Genomic DNA, 20584 nt, shown 5'->3' with positions numbered 1-20584 from the left:
AGCAGCAGTTCAGAGTACATATTAATAATAAATCATCATCCTTGCAATCGTCGGAATATCTTAAAGCATCTCACAGGACTTTACTGTAAAGTATAGTGACTGTGTGTTTATATTTGATGGGATTTTTAGAGATTTAGTGTCCTGGATTATTATAGAAGGTCTGGTCTTGAATAGCAATCTTGATTGGCATTCCAGCTGGGAAATTCTCTCTTACTCCCACATCAGCCATTCTCATTGGCAAGTTACCCTGGGCTTCAGCAAGAATGATTTGGATGGAGCACCATTGAGTAAGCAGCAAAAGCTTGGTGAGAAAAATAATAATGCTTGCATTTACATTTGATACATTTGATATCACGTTGGAGGGATGTCTCAAAGTGCTTCACAGGAATTACTGTGAAATTAAATGAATGTGGATTTGTAGGCAAATGCAGCAGCACAATTGTGCACATCAATGTCCCACAAATAGCCATGAAATGAATGACCAATGTTTTTATCTGGGGGGATTCTTAGCCAGGATGCCAGGAGAAACTCTCTTCTCTTTTTGAATAATGCCCTGGCATCTTTAACATCCACCTGAACAGGCAGAGAAAGAGGAAAAGTAGACAGAAGAACAGAGCTTGTTGTTCTGCTTTTCAGTTAGTAAGTACGTGTCAATTTGTTTTGTTTCTCTCTAGAATCTTGCTTGATTTAATAAATTTTGAAGGAGATACGATTAAAACCAAATCCTGAGCAATTTATGTTGAAAAGCTTTGTGTGTATGTGTAGGTGTACGTGTGTGTGTTTGATAGTTTTTTTGGAAAAGTAATTAAATTGACTCGTCTTACTCTCGATGATTGAGGCTGAAATTTTGAAATTGGAGCTCACACAGTCAATCCTGTCATGCAGTTGGCTGAGCAGTGAAACCACTTGTACAATTTATATAAATTCCTGGAAAAAAACACATTACTGCTGGAAAGTGCAAAGACAGAGCATTCCTCAATCCCTTCACTTAAAATGGCCAACATTGTGGCATCCATTTCCTCAATAAAGCCCTTCTGATGGTCTTGTGTTGGCAGTTTACAAGATTCCCAGCATCACAGTCATGGCTGTTGACAAGACTGCAACATTCCTGGAACGGAACAATAACAAGCTGAAGTTGTGATATGACATCTCAGGTTTTAGAAATGTATTGGGAGTTTCTCCCGGTTTCCTGGCCAGCAGTCCCCAATGGTCATTCCCTTAAAAGCTGCATTGTGGGATATTGCTGTAAATTAGATGCCTCATTCACCTACACTACACTTTACCGTAAATCTTGTGAAACACTTGAGACTTCACAATGACATGATAAAGCGCTATATATCAAATGCAAGGATTGCTATTCTTACAGTATTTTTATTCAAACAACAACAAACAAGAGCAAACAAGAACAAACAACAACTTGTATTTATAATGCGCTCGCTTCTCATGTTGTGAGGACATTCCAAGACGCTGACAAATCCTGGCTGAAAAATTCCAGTCAGTAAAGTGCTCGCTCTCCCTATCCCTTTTACTTAAACACAGCACATTGAGGAATGAATGGTGTGACCCATTCCCTATGCTGCATTTCATGTTGTTATTGAAAGCAAAGTGCATGTGTGTAGATATGGATAAGGACAGGATCAGATCAAATGTGATGGGCCCCCAACTCAAATAGCCTTTTTTTTTGATCCAGAACTTAAAGTGAAGGGGGCTGAGAGCCAGACAAGGACTGAAAAGAACATAGACATGTCAGGAGGAAATAGTTAGGTGATACCAATCTTGGGTTTTAAAGGCATGCACATGTTATTAGAATAACTGTATCAAAGCATTTCACAGGGAATTGCTGGCAATGCTGTTATTCCGTATTTGTAAGCAAACTTGGATTTGCACACAAGTCCCACAAGCAGTCATGAAAATAATGACTAATTTACCTGAAGAATTGTTAGCCAGGACACTGAGAGAAGCTCCCTTGGAAAGTAAGTATATAAGGGATGTGGAGAAAAGACAAGAAAATGGGATTAAACGATCTGTCAACATCTACTAAGTGGGTCGAATGGTCTGAATGGGCTCCTAAAGGAAGGAAAGAGCGGGAGGTAAGGAGTTCCACTCTCATACAAGAATGAGCAAGGTTCCAGAGAAGCTGGTACCATAGACATGTCAGTCTGGCTCAGTGGTGGCGCTCTCACCTCTGAGTCAGAAGGTTGTGGGTTCAAGCCCCACATCGGGATTTGGACCAACATAGTCTAAGATGACACTCCAGTGCGGTGCTGTGCTGGGGGTGCACTGCATTGTCAGAGGTGCCATCCTTCAAATGAGACGTTAAACTGTGGCCCTGTCTGCTTGTCCAAATGGACGTTAAAGATCCCATGGCACTATTTGAAAAGAGAAATTAGTTTCTCCCGATGTCTTGACCGATAATCCCCCAAATAAGGTTGGCCATTCACTTCACGGCTGTTTGTGGGACATTTCTTAGTGCAACTTGGCTGTTGCGTTTCCCACAAAACACAGTCACTACACTTTACAGGAGAAAAAGAATAATTTGATCACTCAATCCACGACTGTTTGTGAGACACTGCCATGCACAATTGGCTCCCGCATTTTGCCCACAAAAATATACAGTCAATTCACTTTACAGTATATTCCGTGAAGTGCTGTGAGACGTCTCGAATACGCGATAAGGTGTTACACCAAATGCAAGGATACATACATATAGTTGGAGGGAACAGTGGAACCAGACCCAACATGAATCAGAGCCTTCAGGAGAGATGGAAGAGAATATGAGAATGAAGTTAGATTTTGACTGACCACTTTTGGTGATCTTCAAATCCTGTCATCTTTATATTACAGCTAAAGCGGAACTTCTGTTTGCAATTTGAGGGTCACCATGGCGATGATGCTTTGTTCATCATTCCCGGTCCCACTTTGAACCCCAATCATTGCCTTGCTGTCTGCCTGACTCCATTCGCAAGGAACTCTGTGTATTCCCAGTCTGTAAAACTGGCTTTAAACAAAAAAAATCACCCACCCCACACCTCCTCCCAGTTGCTTTTCAATGAGTTGGATTGTTGTCAGCTCACAGTGAGTAACCAACTTTAATCACGACTAATAATATATGGGTCCACTGCAAAGAGAGGGTTTGATGGGCCAAAGACCTGTCTCTCGTTGCATACTCTTTTATGCTGCAATTGTGAAACAGAACTCTAGAGATTACTGCAGGGCAGCGCCATTTTTGACAGGACTTTCACTGCACAGAAACGCCGAGAACTTCTGGCCAAGACGCCCGACCCATCGAAGGAAAATTTAAATATATTTTGTCACTACTACTTGGAATGTCTCTCACATCAGCCAGTGTCTGCATCAGCAAGCACACAGCTGCACTCGTCAATACGACTGTTGAGGTGTCTGTACGTGTGCTCGGCAGAGCGATTTCCTTCTAAAAACCTGGATTTCTCTCATACTCTAAACTGCAGCCATTTTAACAATGAGTTGAACATAGTTTTGGCACCTCACTTCTGCAGACATTTCCTTTTGACTTTAAGATTTATGTACTTTACAAACACTTTCTGTGTGTTTGGAATAAAAAGAAATCAGTCACTACACTTGCTGGTGGTTACTTGAGACATTACCCCACGTGAAGGGCAAAGTGTAAATGTGAGTTGTTGTTGATGAATTGATATAAAAATCCAAGGTCTTGCTTTCTAATTATCCTCACCCAAGAGCAAGACAAATAAATGCAATAACTGAAGTCATGGGAGACAATTGGAAATTGGTTAGAAATACCTTTTTTGAAAACACCAGTTTCCATTTGGTGTAAATGTATGTACAACAACAACAACAAAATTACATTTATAGAGCACCTTTCATGTCAGGAGGACGTCCCAAAGTGCTGAACGGTCAGGTGTCAGGGCCCGAGCATGGGGGTGTAGGGGTTATGTGTGTATGTATGTGCACATTATGTCAGTGTAATGTCTTTTTCAACATATTCCTTTATGTCTGTTAAACCTCCAGGCCCGTCCCAAGGGAGAAGGCCTGACCCCTTACCAGGGAAAGAAGAGGTGCTTCGGTGAATACAAATGTCCAAAGTGCAAAAGAAAGTGGATGAGTGGTAACTCCTGGGCCAACATGGGCCAAGAATGCATCAAGTGCCACATCAACGTTTACCCCCACAAACAGGTAAGGACTGCAGGCAACCATGTGTACCATGCAGCAAACACCATTTCTGAGAGACTTGGCAGCTCAGGGCAAAGTGACGGGTTCTTTACAGTGTGTTAATGATGGTGGATTGTGGTACTGAGGTTTATCCTTTGCTTGTGTGCACAGTATAAGAATGGGACATGTTGCTGTGTGTGCAGGATAAGCATGGGTTACATTGCTGTATGTACAGTATAAGAGTGGGTCACACTGTTGTGTGTACAGTATGAAAGAGTGTACTGTGTTTGGTAAGCTGTGTGGAGGACAGTACAAAGCTCTAACCTGTTGGGACCTAAACCACTGGACAACGGGGGTCAGGAACCAGGGTTCAAACCCACTATGGAACAAGGGCTGAAGTCCACATCTCAGCCATGTTACCACGTGACAGCTGCTTACGAGAGGCTCAGTTCTTCTACCCAGTAAAAGGGTAAGAGGCATGGCATCATTGAGAATGCTAAATGTACTTCAGAGAGAGGAGCAATGCTGTTTTGGGGGCTGTAGAAAGCACAAGACGACTGTGTCATTTGTAAAATTACAACACTGTCTGTATAAATAGTCAAAAGCGCTTGCAATGACAATTTTACTGGGGAGCAGTGATTGCCCTTTAAGAGCTAGTTTCCCTGATGGAAAGCTCCTAGCTGTTCTATAATGGAATTGAATGTAATGAAGAAATTGGCTAAACAAAGTGACTTGACAGTTTAACGAGTCGAGAGGAATGTTTGCCTTAACCAGCTCAATTCTACTCGCACAACCTGGGTTCAGAATAATACAGCCTCATTTCCTGCATGACTTTTTGCCCTTGGCTTTCTGTGCTGCTTCAGGCCTCTAGAACCTGAGAGAGATGATGAATACTTGTTATTTAGGGGCATAAAATATTTATTGTTAGTTTGCGTTGTGAGTGAGTGGATGTGCACCAGCCACTGTTGTATTGCGTGTCAAGAGATCGTTTGAAAATAAGACTCCGTCTCCAAATGAAGCCAAGTTACCTCAACTGTCAAGTGTGAGTTTCAGCCCAGGGAATGGCATGGCTCTATGTAGAGTAGCCAACCTGTTGTTTGTTTCATCTCACTTTTGCAAGGAACACAGATTAAAAACTCAGGATTCATCAGCGAGAATCTAACAGATCTACAAAGGCTTGTCAATTTTCACATTAATAATTGTTGAATTTGATACAGTGCCTTTCACATCAGAAGGACATCTCAAAATGCTTTGCAGGATTTTGACTATAAAAGTGTAGTGACTATGTATCTTTCACGTCTGAGACCAGGTGCTGGCCACCAGCATTTCCAGATCACACATCAGGTAAGAAGCAGAGTAAAACTCTCTCTGCATTTCCTCAGGACTGTGACTGAACCTTGAGTTCAGCAGAGGAACCTTTGCTGTGCCATGGTGACAGTTTGCCATTTCTACCACCAGCCACACTCTTGGCCTCACCGAATCAGAACGCCAGTTTTATGCCAACTCATGGCTGCAGCTTGTGCTATGAACCTGTACCTCACAAGGAACAGGGCTGAGTCTGTACAAACTCCTTTTATACATGGCCCTTCCTTACAGCTGCCAAAGAGACACAGAGACTCTTTCATCTCATCAGATCCAAATCAGGCCCAGGTGGTATAAGGAGAGTGTTGCAATTTGTTCCACTCATCCTTAAAATGAGGAGGATTTTAAAATAATAGGCATCCCAAAAGGTTGTCACATTTATCCTAATGGGTATGTGTTAGCTAGAATATTTAAAAATAGTAATAATTATCCTAACATTTGGTATAGCTCCTTTCACATCAGGAGTACGTCCCAATGCTCTTCTCAGGATTCACTGTAAAGGGTAGTGACTGTGTATTTAGTGGGCGAACCCAACAGACAACTTTGTGCACAGCGAACCCACAACCTCTTGCCTCTGAAGTGAGACCACTGCAGACAGAGCCACAAGCTGAGCTCACAGTCCAGGCTGACACTCCCCTGTGTAGTATTGGTAGGGGCGTGGGGGGAAGGAGGGATAGAGTGCTGCACTGTTGAAGGAGGAGGAAGTGGGACAAGGCCTCAAATCCACAGCTCCCTCCATGTGTGTGTGTGGCTTTTTCAGATACTATATACCATATAGTATATATAATAAATGTGCTGGTGTAATGAAAGCATTGTGAAATTGAATAAATAGTCACATTCGCTCCTGAAACAGCTACAGTAAGCCTGCCACATGTAGTTTGCTAATACCTATGAGTTTCATCTACATCTTTATGACAGGATTTAAAAGATCGCTAACTTTAGTGATGGACGAGCGATGAATCCAGTTAGTTGAATCACATCCTACATTTGCCTGCTAACTTTTTTGACACGGTTTCAATCCCTTTAAGAGCACTGAAGTGAAAATATGTTATTGCAACTTCTAAATCCCCCAAAGCTTCCCAGTGATTACTTGTGGATAAAACGACTGAGGGACCAGCAATGCTCACAGCTCTTAAGCCATGAATGAATGTCAATCAAGCTCCTATGGATTGTAGAGCTTACTGCTACTTAAATCATCATTAAAATGGATTTCAAACAACAGCTAATGCCTTGCTTTGGTTTGGAATAAGTCCAGACCGAGGCAGCATTACTCTGGTTTTTACTGGTGAGGAGAAAACCAACTGGAGGTACAGTGAACAGGCTTAAATTAGTGATGGATCAGGTGAAAGAAGTGCTTTAATGTGCTGTGCCTCAAAGTTGGTAGCACACAAACTTTGGGCTGCAATTCCTCATATAGCAAGTTCCCAACCTTAAGCTAGAATACTGGAGGGAGGCATCAAGAGGAAGTCTCAAGTTACCTGCAGGAGGGATGGAAAGACACATGATCCCTCACCTCAATCCCAATGCCCAACAAGTGGGGCCTGGTTTATATTGGATGCTTAAGCAGAGATCTTTTTGTTACTTGTTCAAAACAAGTTTCTTACTCCACATACCTCTGTTATTGAATTGGCGAATCGCTTTCCAGGGATAACAATCCCTCCAACAAAAAAATGTGGTCACTCAATCCACAGCTGGTTGTGGAACACGGTTGCCGCATTTCGCCCACAAAATACACAGTCAATCCACTTTGCAATATATTTCTGTGAAGTGCTTTGAGACTTTTCAACAATGTGATAAGGCGGTATATCAAATGCAATGATTATTATTATTAAAGTAGGAAATCTCATGTTAGACCAAAAGACATAGTGTAAAAAGAGGCTATTTCTAGCATTCATTATATAACAACCCTCATTGTCAGCAACGCCTGACTGAGCACCATCGCAGAAGCAACAGCTGTCTGTCTGCATGGCCTTCTGACTGGGCATGTTGTTCCTGACCTGGAACTGTTCGATACTGACTTGACTTGCCTATAAATGGGAAAGCATTCCCTTCCCCTGCTGACATCCCTTGCCCTGAGCTCAATTCTTTTTACAGGAAGAAACAAAAAGCTTCTTTCTCAAAATGGTGCAGCCAACCAAGATTTAAATTTCTACAGCGACTATAATGGAGCTTGAGCCTGCACCGTGGAAAAGGGGAAATGAAAGGTTTACAACGGAGCTGCATTGGAAACCTGATATTAAATATCAAATCCTTTTGTTAGGAAAAAGAATTTCCAGCAAAAGTAATCAGAGGTTGCATGGGTTTGGTTCAACTTTGCAATTAGGGCTATGAAATCACAAAATGTTGTGCAATGCTAAATAAATATCAATAGAGTGTAGCCCAGGAACAGACAGGAATTGAAGTGACTATTGTGGTTCATCTGAGAAGTCCCCAAGCTAAAATAATGGCTATATACTACTGTTTCTCTCTCATTCTCTCTCTCTCAAACACACACACAGACCCTTCAAATCAATTTCTTCACCAAACAGCCATCTAATTCCACGTTCAATTTGCTGAATCATTCTGCCTCCACTGTCTCTGGGTGGTCCATCCATGGAGTCACCACTCTCGATGCAAAGTAATTCAATCTGAACGGCCTGTTCACCTTCCCTCTTCTGTGCTCAAGCCTGTCTAATCGGATCATCTACATTTGAACATTTTACTGTTTTGACTGTAAAATTTACTGGCGATGCACAGAGGTTCGCTTTGGTTTTCAGGTGGTCGGGAAAATGTACCAAGTGAATTATACACATTGATTTTCCGGTCTATCACAGCAAAGCTTGCTTGTAAATGGGATCACGTACTGTTTCTTCGGCAACAGTATTCGAAGACACACCGCTCCCATTTGCAATGTGGAGTTTGTCAAACCATAGTCTTGAAACTAATTTTGGTTCCAACTGATATTTTTGTTGCACTGTAGCAGTAAGCAGAACATTTTTGAATTGGCTCCAAGTCACTAAAACACACTCCTTGGAGCCAGCCAGTTTTCTCTTCAATTCATAATCTAAGTACAAAATAGGCTTTTCTCTGACATCTCGCTCCTTTTTTGACCTAGCCAAGTTAGCAGCTCTGGAACTCTATCCCCCAGTGCCTTCGCCTTGCTTCCTCCCTTTCCTCCTTCAAGGCCGGTCTCAAGACCTTTCTCTTTGACCGTGCCTTCAGCTCCCCTCTCGACTCTCTACCCCCTCCTCGCTCCCTCCCCTCACCCTGACCATTCTTCCCCTTGCTCGGGTCCTGACCTAACTGTACAGCGCCTTGGGACGTCCTCCCGACGTGAAAGGCGCTCAATAAATGGAATCTTGTTGTTGTTGTTGTTGATAGCAGTTCTGTAGTTGATTTTTTTTCAAACTAAAAAACGATTGTGTGTGGTCAGAGCTGTTTGCTGGGTTATCACATTCTAGAATCGCAGTGGTGTAGCAAGAATAGGAACCAAACTGACTGCATGATCTACTGAGTTAAGAATAATCCTTTCGTACAGAGCCTTATCATGCCATTGAGATGTCATAAAGCATTTCATAGGATTTTTCTGTCAAGAGCAGTGACTGAGTATTTGTAGGCAAACCTAGCAGCCAATTTACACATACCAATGTCCCACAAACAGCCACGAAGTGAGTGAACAATTTTATTTGGGGGATTGTTGTTGGCCGGAACACTTGGAGAAACTCCCTTCTCTTTTTGAGTTGTGCCAGGGGATCTTTAACGTCCACCTGAATGGACAAATAGGACCTTGGCTTAATATCTCAACTGAAAGACGGACATCTCTGACAGTGCAGCACTCCCTCAACATTGCTTTTGAATGTCAGCCTAGTGAGTTCAAAGTTCTGACATGGGGCTTGAACCCACAACCTTTCGACTCAGAGGCTACCAACTGAGCCCACCAGGAAAAGGTCATAAAAATGATGAGTGTGAAGCCAGCCTTGGAGAGAAAAAGTGAAACTGAACCAATGTTAAGAACCTGAAGCCTATAATTCATAAATTGTGGTCCTTCCTTCTCAGGAAGCTAGCTGCTAATATTAGCACAAGTCCACATTTACTGTACCATCCTGCGGTAATACAGATTGACAAGGGATACACCTGATATAATACCAAACCTGCTGGCTGCAGAGTACAGAGCACACAACCTGATGTGAGTGCTGACTACTGCTATTATTTTTATTACATTAGCCCACCACCCTCCCAGAGGGCAATCCTTTTCCACTTTTCATGAGAGGAAATGGAAATCCAAAAGGATGCCCGTTGGGAGGGTGGGAAACTGCCATAATAAAACATTTAGTCAGCACTCACGTCAGTGTTGGACTCAGGAGGTCCCCAGATCCTGTGTTATTGCAGCCCACCAAAGCGCCTTAAAAGCTAGCTCCAGGAACGGTTAATGGCTGCGATCGTCCGGTTACATAAGTAGCCGTATGTGGACCTCAAACTCACATATCTAACACTGGCAGGTTTAGAACACATTTTTTTACTAAGAGGGAAAGGCAGGTAGTTTGGTGTTTAAACATGACTGTTGTTCTGGATTACACCTTTGATTTTGTTATCAGAACTAAATGGCCTCCAGTCTTGATACATTCTGCACAGGGTAACAAGTGCCTGTTCCAAGTTAGAAGGAAGGGTGACAGCAGTGTATTGAGAGTGTATTGGAAATCACCATGCTCTCTCTCTCTTTTATAAATCACCACTTTTTGAGTAGATATATTATTTCAAATAAATAAGTCACTGGATATAAACCACAGCTCTTCCACTAACCGCACACTATAAATAAGTCTGTGTTCTTTTAATTACTTATTTTGTGTCTGTCTGCTTCTTGGAGAGCAGATGGTTTCCATCTCATTCCTCACCAGCTTGGTGAGAGGGAGAGAGGTGCTATTCACTCATCCTGGTCTTAGGCCATAGCTTGCCCAACTGACTGGACAGGTTCTCTGTACAACAACTTGTATTTATACAACTTTCACGTAGAATAAAGTCCTGGAGAGCTTTGCAGTGTTAGGGTTGGATGCCAATCAAGTGAGAAGAGGAAAGGAGAGGTTACTACAGGCATGGTCGAAGAGGTAAGTTTTGAGATGGGATTTAAAGACTGATAGAGAGGGAATGATGCGAAGGGACATGGACATAGAGAAGTTCCAGAAGTTATGCTCGTAGCTGTTGTACTGATAGCGCAACAAATACCGAGCACTGGCTCTTTAACAGTTAAGATATTCTTCGTTTTAAGTTTGTATTATTTTACATCTAATTAATCTGCAGTGACAGTTTTTGAATAAACACGGGGAACTGGCTAGATAATGGAAAAAAAATCTCATGTTGTCACTGTTAATTAGTTCATTTTCCTGGCTGGTTTCTGTGTTTACTGTAATTTTACATATAATTCATCATCTGTTAGTAATTTTATACAGTAGAAATCTAACTGCCCCAAAAGCAGTTGCATGGCATTTATTCCAGTGCCACAAAACGAGAGGCCTGGTTAGGCTCTGTGGGAATGAAAAGCAGCCACAGTGAAACATTAGCCATAATTAAAGGTGTTGAAATTCTTCCAGGATTTACAGGATGGGGACTACCTTACCATGACTAATGACTCTTATTCAATCGGATGAAAGTCACTGATAAAAATGGAATTATAAAATTAAAAGCAGACTGCTAAGAAGGAGCTCCACCATAAAGTGAAAGGAGTGGGTATTTTATTTGAGGAATTCTAATGAGAAAGTAGAAATACCAAAGAAAGTATAGTATAATTAACAGGAATGCAATTACACACTGAAGATTACTTCTGTAACTCTCAAATTAAGGCCACAGAATAGTGACACAATAAATCTAGAAATCTAGAGGCTGAGAAAATTCTCCCAGCTCCAGGGAAAAGCAACTCCAAACAAAAATAGAAACATGAAGCAACAGGACAACATTTTACAACCATATCTACAGCACTGACACCTTTGGCAACATTTAGTAATCGAAAATCTGGAGAGGCAGGGAAGAGACTATGGTGTAAATAGTTCATGGCGCATCTCAAAACCCTCCTCTTTGACCGAGCCTTCGACCACCCTCCTACATTCCCTGCCCTCCACTCTCCCTGATCCCGACCCCCAGCTCGGGTCCAAATCCCTGACTCTTCAGCCCTTTGGGATGTCCTCCCAATGTGAAAGGCGCTATATAAACTTAGGGTTAGGGTTTGTAATTTAGTATTTGATTGACATACTTGTGGATTTCCAGTGTTTCTGTTTTAGGTTAAGAGATTAAGGGAGGCTATAATAGTGGGTACAGGTTTCTCAGTTTAAGTCCAGGGCAGGCTAAATGAACAAAATCTCTTGCATCTGCAAGGCTCTATTTGAAGTGACTTTGACCAGTTTCAATCTAGTTCCCATTAAGTCCACAAGCAAAAAGCTGATATTTTACACCATACAAAGAGACTTAAGTCTGGCAGAAGTTAACAGGGAATAGTCAGTTAAGTGCTGATGGCTTTACTCCAAGCAAAATCTGAATTGTCACTGAAAGAAACTCAGAGAAGATACAAGACCTTTAAATTTGTGAGGAGGAACCAAAGTAAGGGGTAGAAATAATTAATTTCTTGAAATTACTGACAACTCAATGAATTTTTAAATGATTACTCGGGGTTCGATCTGCAGCTCCAAGGTGTCCCGACGTGAAGGGTGCTATACAAATGCAATCTTGTTGTTGTTGTCTGGGTGCACCTGTTAGAGACTTTGTGCAAAGCTCACTATCCATTTCGTCGGTTCCAATCCTCAGAGGACAATGCTTTCATGATTTTCCAATTTTTTAAAATTGAGACATGTGGAAACCTATCACCATGCTTACCCAAACCAGACTGAGAATTCCATGTTTCTGACCTACACATGGAAATTCACGTGTTTCAAATGGAATGTGCACTCTCTCCCCAGAAAGGTGCACCATCCTGGCTGAATACATAAGATAGGTCTGGATGAAGAAGGCCCTTCGGCCCATCCAATCTCATCCCTCCAGAACACCATCCCTACATCAAGCTGCTTTTTAAATGAGTCTAATGTCTTGGTCTCAACACTTATCTTGGCAACCTGTTCCAGTTATGTACCCAGAGAGTATTTGGCACAGGTTTATTTTCTGATCCCCTATGGCAAAGCCTGAGCCATTGTGGTGTACAATAGTCTGTCTCTGATCGATTTACACTGGCAGAAGTTAACAGGCAATAGTTAAAACTAATTACCTTATAACTGCCATAACGTTAGAATCACATTTAGCTTTTATACTCCAAAAGTATTTAAAATTCCAAAATAGATTAAAAGAGGCAGTTTAGTTTACTGCCTGTCACCTTGCAGAGAAGCAGAATTGGAAATCGGGTTTGCAATTTCCCCCAATTCTCCAGTTACACTCTTGTCACTGATGTGGTGGAACAAATTGAAAATTGGCAAAGTGTTGTGGAAAAATGTAATCAATCTGTTGCACTCACTCAGTTGGCACTCTGAACTCATTCAGCTGCATGGAATTTGCTGTAACGTGTGAAAATGAGTAAATTGGCAATATATTTGGGTAACCAATAACTAATTTTTAAGATCCTGTTTGGAGCAAAATCAGAAGTTTTGAAACACCTCCCCCAGGGATTATAGCCAGGGAGGTACAGTAATTGCCTTTGGGGCCATGGCTAGTGCGGTGTGGCATAGAAATCAGGGTATCCTCTCTTGACTGTCCAGTGATATTGCAGAAAAGAATGCACGTCTGGCTGGCTGTCGGTGAGGACAGGAAGGGGCTGCTCTATGGTTCCCTTTCATATTTAAATTGCTTGCCAACACTGTTCGTCTAGGCTCACACATGAATAATGGTCCCTTGAGTAAGGAATCAGAGGGAGGCTGTCACCTCAGCATAAGTCAGTGTTGTCGAGGGAAGTGGAGAAACATTTTTAAACTAAATGTAATTTTATAGTTTTATTCCCTTTATTTACTCGTGTTGCGCAGCTTGGATCCAGACCAATCAAAGAGTTAGACACCTGCCTCCAATGGCGGTCCATGATTGGGTGGCCAATGATTGGGTGGCTCACAGCTAATGATGGCCCATTATTTATTGACACCCAGCCAAGGCAACCATATCATTCCTACACAATGGTAAACCGACGATGACGATTCTCTTTTCCCATGAGGTAAAAGCAATTTTATCCCCAACTTGCAGTTAGTCCAAGACTTAAAATTCTAAACTGAACTGGCTCAAGAAGCAGGCATCCTGCTTCTTGCTATTTGTAGCCACCTTCACTTCAACCCACGATAGTAATCTGAATAAGCTGCTCTTTTGGATTTCATTTGTGTAAACAGTGCTATTATAAGAGGCTTACTTAGCACTTCAAATGTTTAAATGTTGCCCTGCCCTGCAGCTTAGCTGTTTCTCACATTTTGCCATGTAATTTCTGCGTTAAGTTGGAGTTAATATGCTTAATATCTTAAATAGTCAAGAGTGCAGATACAAACTATTCTCTCAGAGCTGCCTTGATAATACTGTACATCAATGCCAGGTGTTTTTTTTCACATATTCTGACAAATGGCAGACTTGCTCTCTCTGGAAGGCAAGCCTGGATCCTCATGGAGTCTCATTTTCAAACCTAACGGTTTATTTTCAAGAAAGTTGACTCGGATCCAGTGAAAGCTATAACCTCTCCATAAATAAGAGAACTGGACCATCCAGTCAAGAGAAATTTATATCTGCTGTATTCCCCATGGGCTATAGTTCAGTCACTGCAGCCAGAGACCTTCACTGACTTTTGGCTTCCATTGACAGCCCTTTAAGACGTGGAGGGGAAAATGATCTCCTGAGCTGTGTGAAAAAGCACATTTGGGACTCTGACAAAGCAGCTAAACTGTACTTCATGTGAAAACCTGAAAAAGTGGGTTTCTCTTTGGCAATATAACCCCTGCGTATATCTATTCTCTTAACCTTTCAAAATGCGCCCAAGGAAACCACAAGCAAATGTTAGCTTGTTGTTTAGTTCTTTCCATAAACTCCATCCAGTGCTTGTAAGAAAAACATTTCTTCACCCAAAGGAATCATGAAGTTAAGCTGCCTTGCAAGTACAAATTGTGTTTTGCATGATCGATGTTTTGTACAACATTTCATAGCGAGCAATTTTATTGCACTGGGTGGTGGTGGTTGGCGGCTTGGAATATCTACAAAAGTCGAACATGACATCAAATTGGGATAAAAAAAATCTGCAAACGCTGAAATCAACAACACATAAGCCATTGCCAAAGCTGTGCACAATATGATGCCACATATGGCAAGTAATCAGTGACAAATGGATCAAAGCCAAGGAAACTTTTCCTCTCTCAAAACAATTTTAATATAATTTCAGATGTAGAAGCAATTCTAGGTATTCTTACTTATGTAATGAAACTATCAGCAGGATTTATATAGGTCCCTGTCATCTTTTTTCATGGTTATTAATCATATAATATTTTGGGACATTGCTCTTTGCAAATGGCTGCCACATTTGCCTACAAGTATACAGTCACTACACTTTACAGCTATCAAGTACTCTGTGAAGTTCTTTGAGGTATTCTCCTAATGTAAAAGGCGCTTTTTAAAAAAAATGCAAGGATATTATCACTATTTAAAATTAAGGACACCTGCAATTCCCTCTGTACGTATAGTTTACACAACTCACATTGTTCCCTGTGAGGTGATGGTGATTTTTTGGATTGTATTTAGGTAAGAACAGTGTATCAGATCTGGGTCTGATTCTTTTTATCCCTTCTGTAACAGTTTCTGTAAAAGTTACTTATTTAATTAGGTAGACTTCACTTTAGGGAGCATTGCAACAGTTACCAAACATTAAGTTAACATACTTACAGTGCTTTTATTGTATCAAACTGGTCTTCAACACTTTTGTTGCATTTCAGTAAATAAACAATATAACACAAGACAAGATCCTCCTGACTAACTTCCACTGCCCAAACTATTATGAATTACATAACATTTAATCTTAGTTATGTAATTACATTAAGATATGCCTAAAAAACAGTTACAAAACTTTGCAGTAAATTCCTGCTTTGAGACGTTTTGACGATGTGATATGCACTGTATCAAATGCAAGGATTATTATTATTATCATTACTTATGTTTTGGGCAAAATGTTGCCATCTAAGTTTTATACAGCTCAGAAAAGATGGTCTGGAATCTGTGGTGGTAAACAAACAATTGTTTTCATTAACAAACTTACACTACTTTTCAACAACTTAGTCATTATGAGCGAGAAAGATGCTTATAAGGTTTCCAAATTAAGTTTGGATTTTAAATTTCAAGACAGTAGTGTTAAAGTTAAGATCATGGAAAATATCAGGCCTCTGATCTCATGATAATAACATCTTTGAGCTATAATAAGGCATAGGGAGTTCAGTAAGATAGCAAACCTTTGCTGTTTGAACCACATTTGAGTTGTGTTCAGGATTACCTAATACCCATTGAATAACGGCTGAAAGACTTGTTTCAATAAAATAGGAAATACTGAAATTGTTGTGTAGCTCAGACTGGCCCTCAAATGGTGCAATATTCATGAATAGTTACAGTAATAGGGCAACTTGAAGAAAAGATGCATTGTGGAAAAAAGACTGAATTTTTATTTAATTTAACATTTTAATAGCCTTCTGACAAACAAAATGCTCTGCCAAGTTTTCTGAAACCACGTGCTATTGTGTTGTGAAGCAATGTGGCCTGTAATCTTGAATGGATTAGATGGGGTGGGGGGTGGGAAGGAGGTTGGAAAGGAAAAGAAAGGACAGAGAAGGCATTGCAGTTCCAGTTTGCTCTGTTTAATATTTCAACATGCAGTAATATCAGTCCCTGCAGGCTACAGCATCTTGCTCCAGATATTTAAAAATACACTTTTTGTAAAATGTAAAAACAAAACACAGAATGGCCAACATTTTCTTCAAAGTTTCAGTACATCAAAGAATTTGCATGGGTCAAATACAACACATGCTTTGAAGTTTTCCTCAGGCCTTTTCTGTCCCTGTCTGAATTTTCTCACCTCTTTCACAGACTGACTTATTTACCAACAACAATTTTACATTTTACATTGCTTTTCACATCAGGAAGACGTCTCAAAGATTCTGAGTCGGGAATGGGGAAGATCTGAGGATGGGAGAGAGGGGAAGGCTACCAAAAGCGTGGCTGGAAAGATGGGTTTTGATAGCAAGGAGTGGGGAGAGGGCAAGGTGGGAGGGAGTCTGAATGGTATTCCAGCGAGAGAAGGCTGAATGGCTGAAAGCTCATTTAATGATGGTTGGGCGGATCAGGTGGGAGGACTACATGAAACAGGCTAGTGTTTAGAGGAAATACAGTTTACAGGAAAACATTCCACTGGTGTATTTGTATAACAATAAATAGATTCCAGGGGGCAAATACAGCAGTTGGCGTTATTGAGGGAACATTCATTCCAGTCTTTTTTTTAAAAAAACTCTGCACAAGTGTCCAACCAGTGAGATACTGCGTACACCAGTGCAGATTCGCTGGCATTTTTGCTTCCACAATAACAGTGAATACTCTTCAAAGTAACTCATCTTCTGAAAATATTAATACATTTCAATGCAAGAAGTGAAGGTAAATTTGATGAATTCATCCATGGGAGTGTGAAGCCCAAGTCTTGTATTTTCATTAACTGATAAAATTGTGTGGAGAGAGGCATCACAAGTCAGATATGATGAAATCCCCAGTAATGGTCACATTAATAGTGGAACATGTCTTGCATTCCCAGACAATGACATTTTCATTACATTTGAATTGATGTTGACTTGAAGTAGAAGGGTTAAAAAAAAAGCAGTAAATGGTCCTGAGCGACTGCAAACATTCTAGGTGTACAGTCAGAGAGCAATAAACACGGCAGCCTGGATGAAATCTTATTCTGGGAAAACTCCTGCCCCAAGCAGAGTCAAATGAATTATTACTACCCTTCAATAAACATCTGTTGGAATCTGGATATTTGATTTGTTTCAGGACAACTCTGGCCATATTTAATGAAATAATAAATAATGCATTGATATAGGGCCTTATCATGTATTCGAGACGTCTCAAAGCACTTCACAGAATATACAGTAAGGTCAATTGACTGTACATATTTTATGGGCAGAATAGCATTTGTGTTACATGTGGAAAAGAAATTGATTTTTCTTTTGGTTGCTTAGTGGCTGTTTTTGCAAAGTGTTGCAGCCGAGATGATGTTCCAAAACCAAAAAGTGTTTTGGATTCCGCAAACTGCTTTCAGAGAAGACACAAACACGTGATACATTTTCTGCTCTTTCCTCAAACAGATTTCCTCCTTCCCAAGGTGTCGGCCTCCCTCCATAGGCCCTAGTGCTGACCTGCCTTTGTGATGGCTCTACTGCTTTCAAATCTGCCAGCTGAGCAGTCCAAATATTTGCCTGAAAAGAACAACAATTTGCTGGTCTATGGGTCTGAGAGTTTGGACCGTGGACAACCAGTTATGTGCTGGGAGAAGGTTTCCAAACTACAAGAAAAAGCTGAGCTCACCTGTACTCACAAAGCTACATAGGGTTACATAAGAGATGCCTAAGGTCACAGCATTGATGAGAAAAGATGTGGAATAAATCCAACGCATTGTATGACTGTATCTCACTGCATTTCATACACAGAGATAGATGTCCATCGCAGGACATAGTCCTATCAGTTGATGTTTGCTAATTCGCTGGAATGTGATACCCCTAGGCACCCTTGTGAGTATAACTGAGCTCAGCTCTTTCCTATAGTTAGGTTCCTCCTCCCAGCATACAGTCAGCTATCTAACTGTGCAAACTCCCAATCCATAAAGCACCAATTTTAATGTAAGCACCAGGGCCAGAAAGAAATTTTTTTAGTGGCTCTGAATATGGTGCAAAACCAACAGGGCAAGCTAGATGGGCTGAATGAACTTTTCTTGTTCCATTCTCTTGTATCACTGGTTAACAAGTGGTTGTTTATATAGGTAGGCTGCAGCAAATATTTTGTCAGTGGCTCCAGTGGGGGAACATCGAACTCTCATTCAGTGCACAGGGAGTGTGTGGGAGTAAGAGGTCACATAAAAAGAGCATGTTGAATGAAAAAAGTTTAACTAAGAAAGTAGCTGTCAATTCCTGGAATCTCACAGATTCAGCATTGAATGTATAAATATTTGTAACCATATGATTTCAAAGGCAGATGACATTTGAGTGGCGGCATATTTTGTATATTCTTATATTTTACTTCAAAGTGACCTTTATCTCCCTTTTTGTTTTCACAGCGGCCTTTGGAGAAGCCGGATGGACTGGATGTGTCTGACCAGAGTAAAGAGCATCCTCAGCACCTGTGCGAGAAGTGCAAAGTCCTCGGTTACTATTGTCGCCGAGTGCAGTGAGTGAAGCAGCAGCCGTCCTATTATCATCCACAACCATCCCACCTGCTTGCCTCTCTCCCTTCCTCTCCCAACACTGCTTTAGAGTCCTTGGACCACCACTCAGCTGAAAGAAGAATTTACCAAAATCTCGTTCTAAGCAAAAAACTAATAGGCCTTAAACTGGTAGAATGTAACTCTTTCCTGTGTATGTGTATATTTCCAGGTTGTATTTATGGTTTTATTAACTACCGAAAGCAGTATTACCAATAACCGTTTTAAACGGCACCTTAAATGTGGTGCCTCGCTACTCTTGTTTACAGAGACTTTGTACCATGAGCTAGTGGGAGGAAGAACTATAACNAAAAAAACTGGGCTGACATGTGTTTTTAAACCCATCCAACTGTCCCACTGCTAAATCATTAGGCCAACACTTTGTGAATTTTTCATAGGCAAGTCAGCTTTGCCCCCTAGTTCTTTGCATTGAGAAAGCTGGCGAGATTCAGCATTAGAAAAGTGAAAAATACTGAACATGGGTATTGGCAAGTGGTTACAATGGTGCCTAACAATTAGTATCTGATAATGTAGATTGAAGTTTAACTATAGGACTTTGTGGCACAGTAACAGAAATAGAGATATTAACTCTTTGGGTACTGAATAATATTTCTTAATGTAGGGCTCAGTCAGATTGTGGAGTTAAGTATAAACATATAAAAGGCTGTAATAAAACCAGCGATGAAGTATAATACTGTGAATTTCTAAAAACACTTAAAGCTTTGCATTATCTGCAGGAGAGCGTCAATGTCATTGGCACTACAGCTCTTTAAAAGCTCTCACTAAGTGCCTTAGTAGCTCTTGAAATGTATCTTTGGAGTGTATTTGTATATAACACTATTGCTCTTTACCCCATTTTAGTTTAAACACACATTGCCTCTTCCACTCCTCTCCCTCGATGAAGTAAACCATTTCCCAACCTCTACCATGTCCTTTTCCCCATACACCTGCAAATTTGATGAGGATGATGACAGAATATCAATGCAGAGTCTCTCTTTGCTTTCTTCATAACCTCAAACACACACATATAGGTATGATCTCAGGCTTGTGCTACACAGTGCTTACGAAGCTGAGACAAGAAACCAAGCCACAAAAGTGAAGTTCAAAATTCACTTCGAGTCACTTTTACCCACAAAAGACTCATCGATTCCCATAGGCTCCAGTATTATGCAATGTTAGTGATGTAAGGAAACCGCATTATCACACGTCATGCCAAGTTGTGTTACAGATTTCTCTTCCCAATGATGGACAGTATTCATTGCATTGTAGTTGCAGCATTATATACACTTTATACCATTTCCACAAAGAGTTAGAAAGGGAAATGAAATGAAAGGGGATTGGAATTGCACATCTGGCCAACCATCACTACAGCACCAGAGCTTCACGTTAGTCACTGCTAAAATGCAGGGAGACCTTTCATTTTTCTTTGAATTGGTGAAATGTTCAAACTCCTTAAGTAACTTTTTAAATATCCAAACAACAAACGAAAGGACGTTTTTCAATGCAATCAGTTGCCAATTCACAGCGGAACACTGTGAAGGCTTTATACTGTGCATTGCGGTCAATGGTGCCTTAATGAGATGAACAGTTGCCTTAAGTTTTCTTCAGCCTTGTACATACAACTCAAGTCAGCTCCTTATAGTAACCTGATTTTTGGTGCTGGTT

At 40.9% G+C, this 20584-nt stretch overlaps 1 protein-coding gene across 1 annotated transcript in view; it reads left to right on the top strand.

The window, feature by feature from the left end:
• Window positions 1–19942, top strand: part of zcchc24 (zinc finger, CCHC domain containing 24) — a 94319-nt gene extending 74377 nt beyond the window's left edge. The window contains exons 3-4 of the mRNA XM_007898252.2: window positions 4006–4170; window positions 18776–19942. Coding sequence (XP_007896443.1) covers window positions 4006–4170; window positions 18776–18889 — 279 coding nt within the window. The 3' untranslated portion in view covers window positions 18890–19942. The remainder of the gene's footprint in view (window positions 1–4005; window positions 4171–18775) is intronic.
• Window positions 19943–20584: the final 642 nt, after the last annotated feature.

The sequence above is a fragment of the Callorhinchus milii genome, unplaced genomic scaffold (genome assembly GCF_018977255.1).
Source record: "Callorhinchus milii isolate IMCB2004 unplaced genomic scaffold, IMCB_Cmil_1.0 Scaffold7, whole genome shotgun sequence".
NCBI lineage: Eukaryota > Metazoa > Chordata > Chondrichthyes > Chimaeriformes > Callorhinchidae > Callorhinchus > Callorhinchus milii.
Note: the sequence above shows the minus strand (reverse complement) of the source record. Positions and strands in the feature narration are given on the sequence as shown.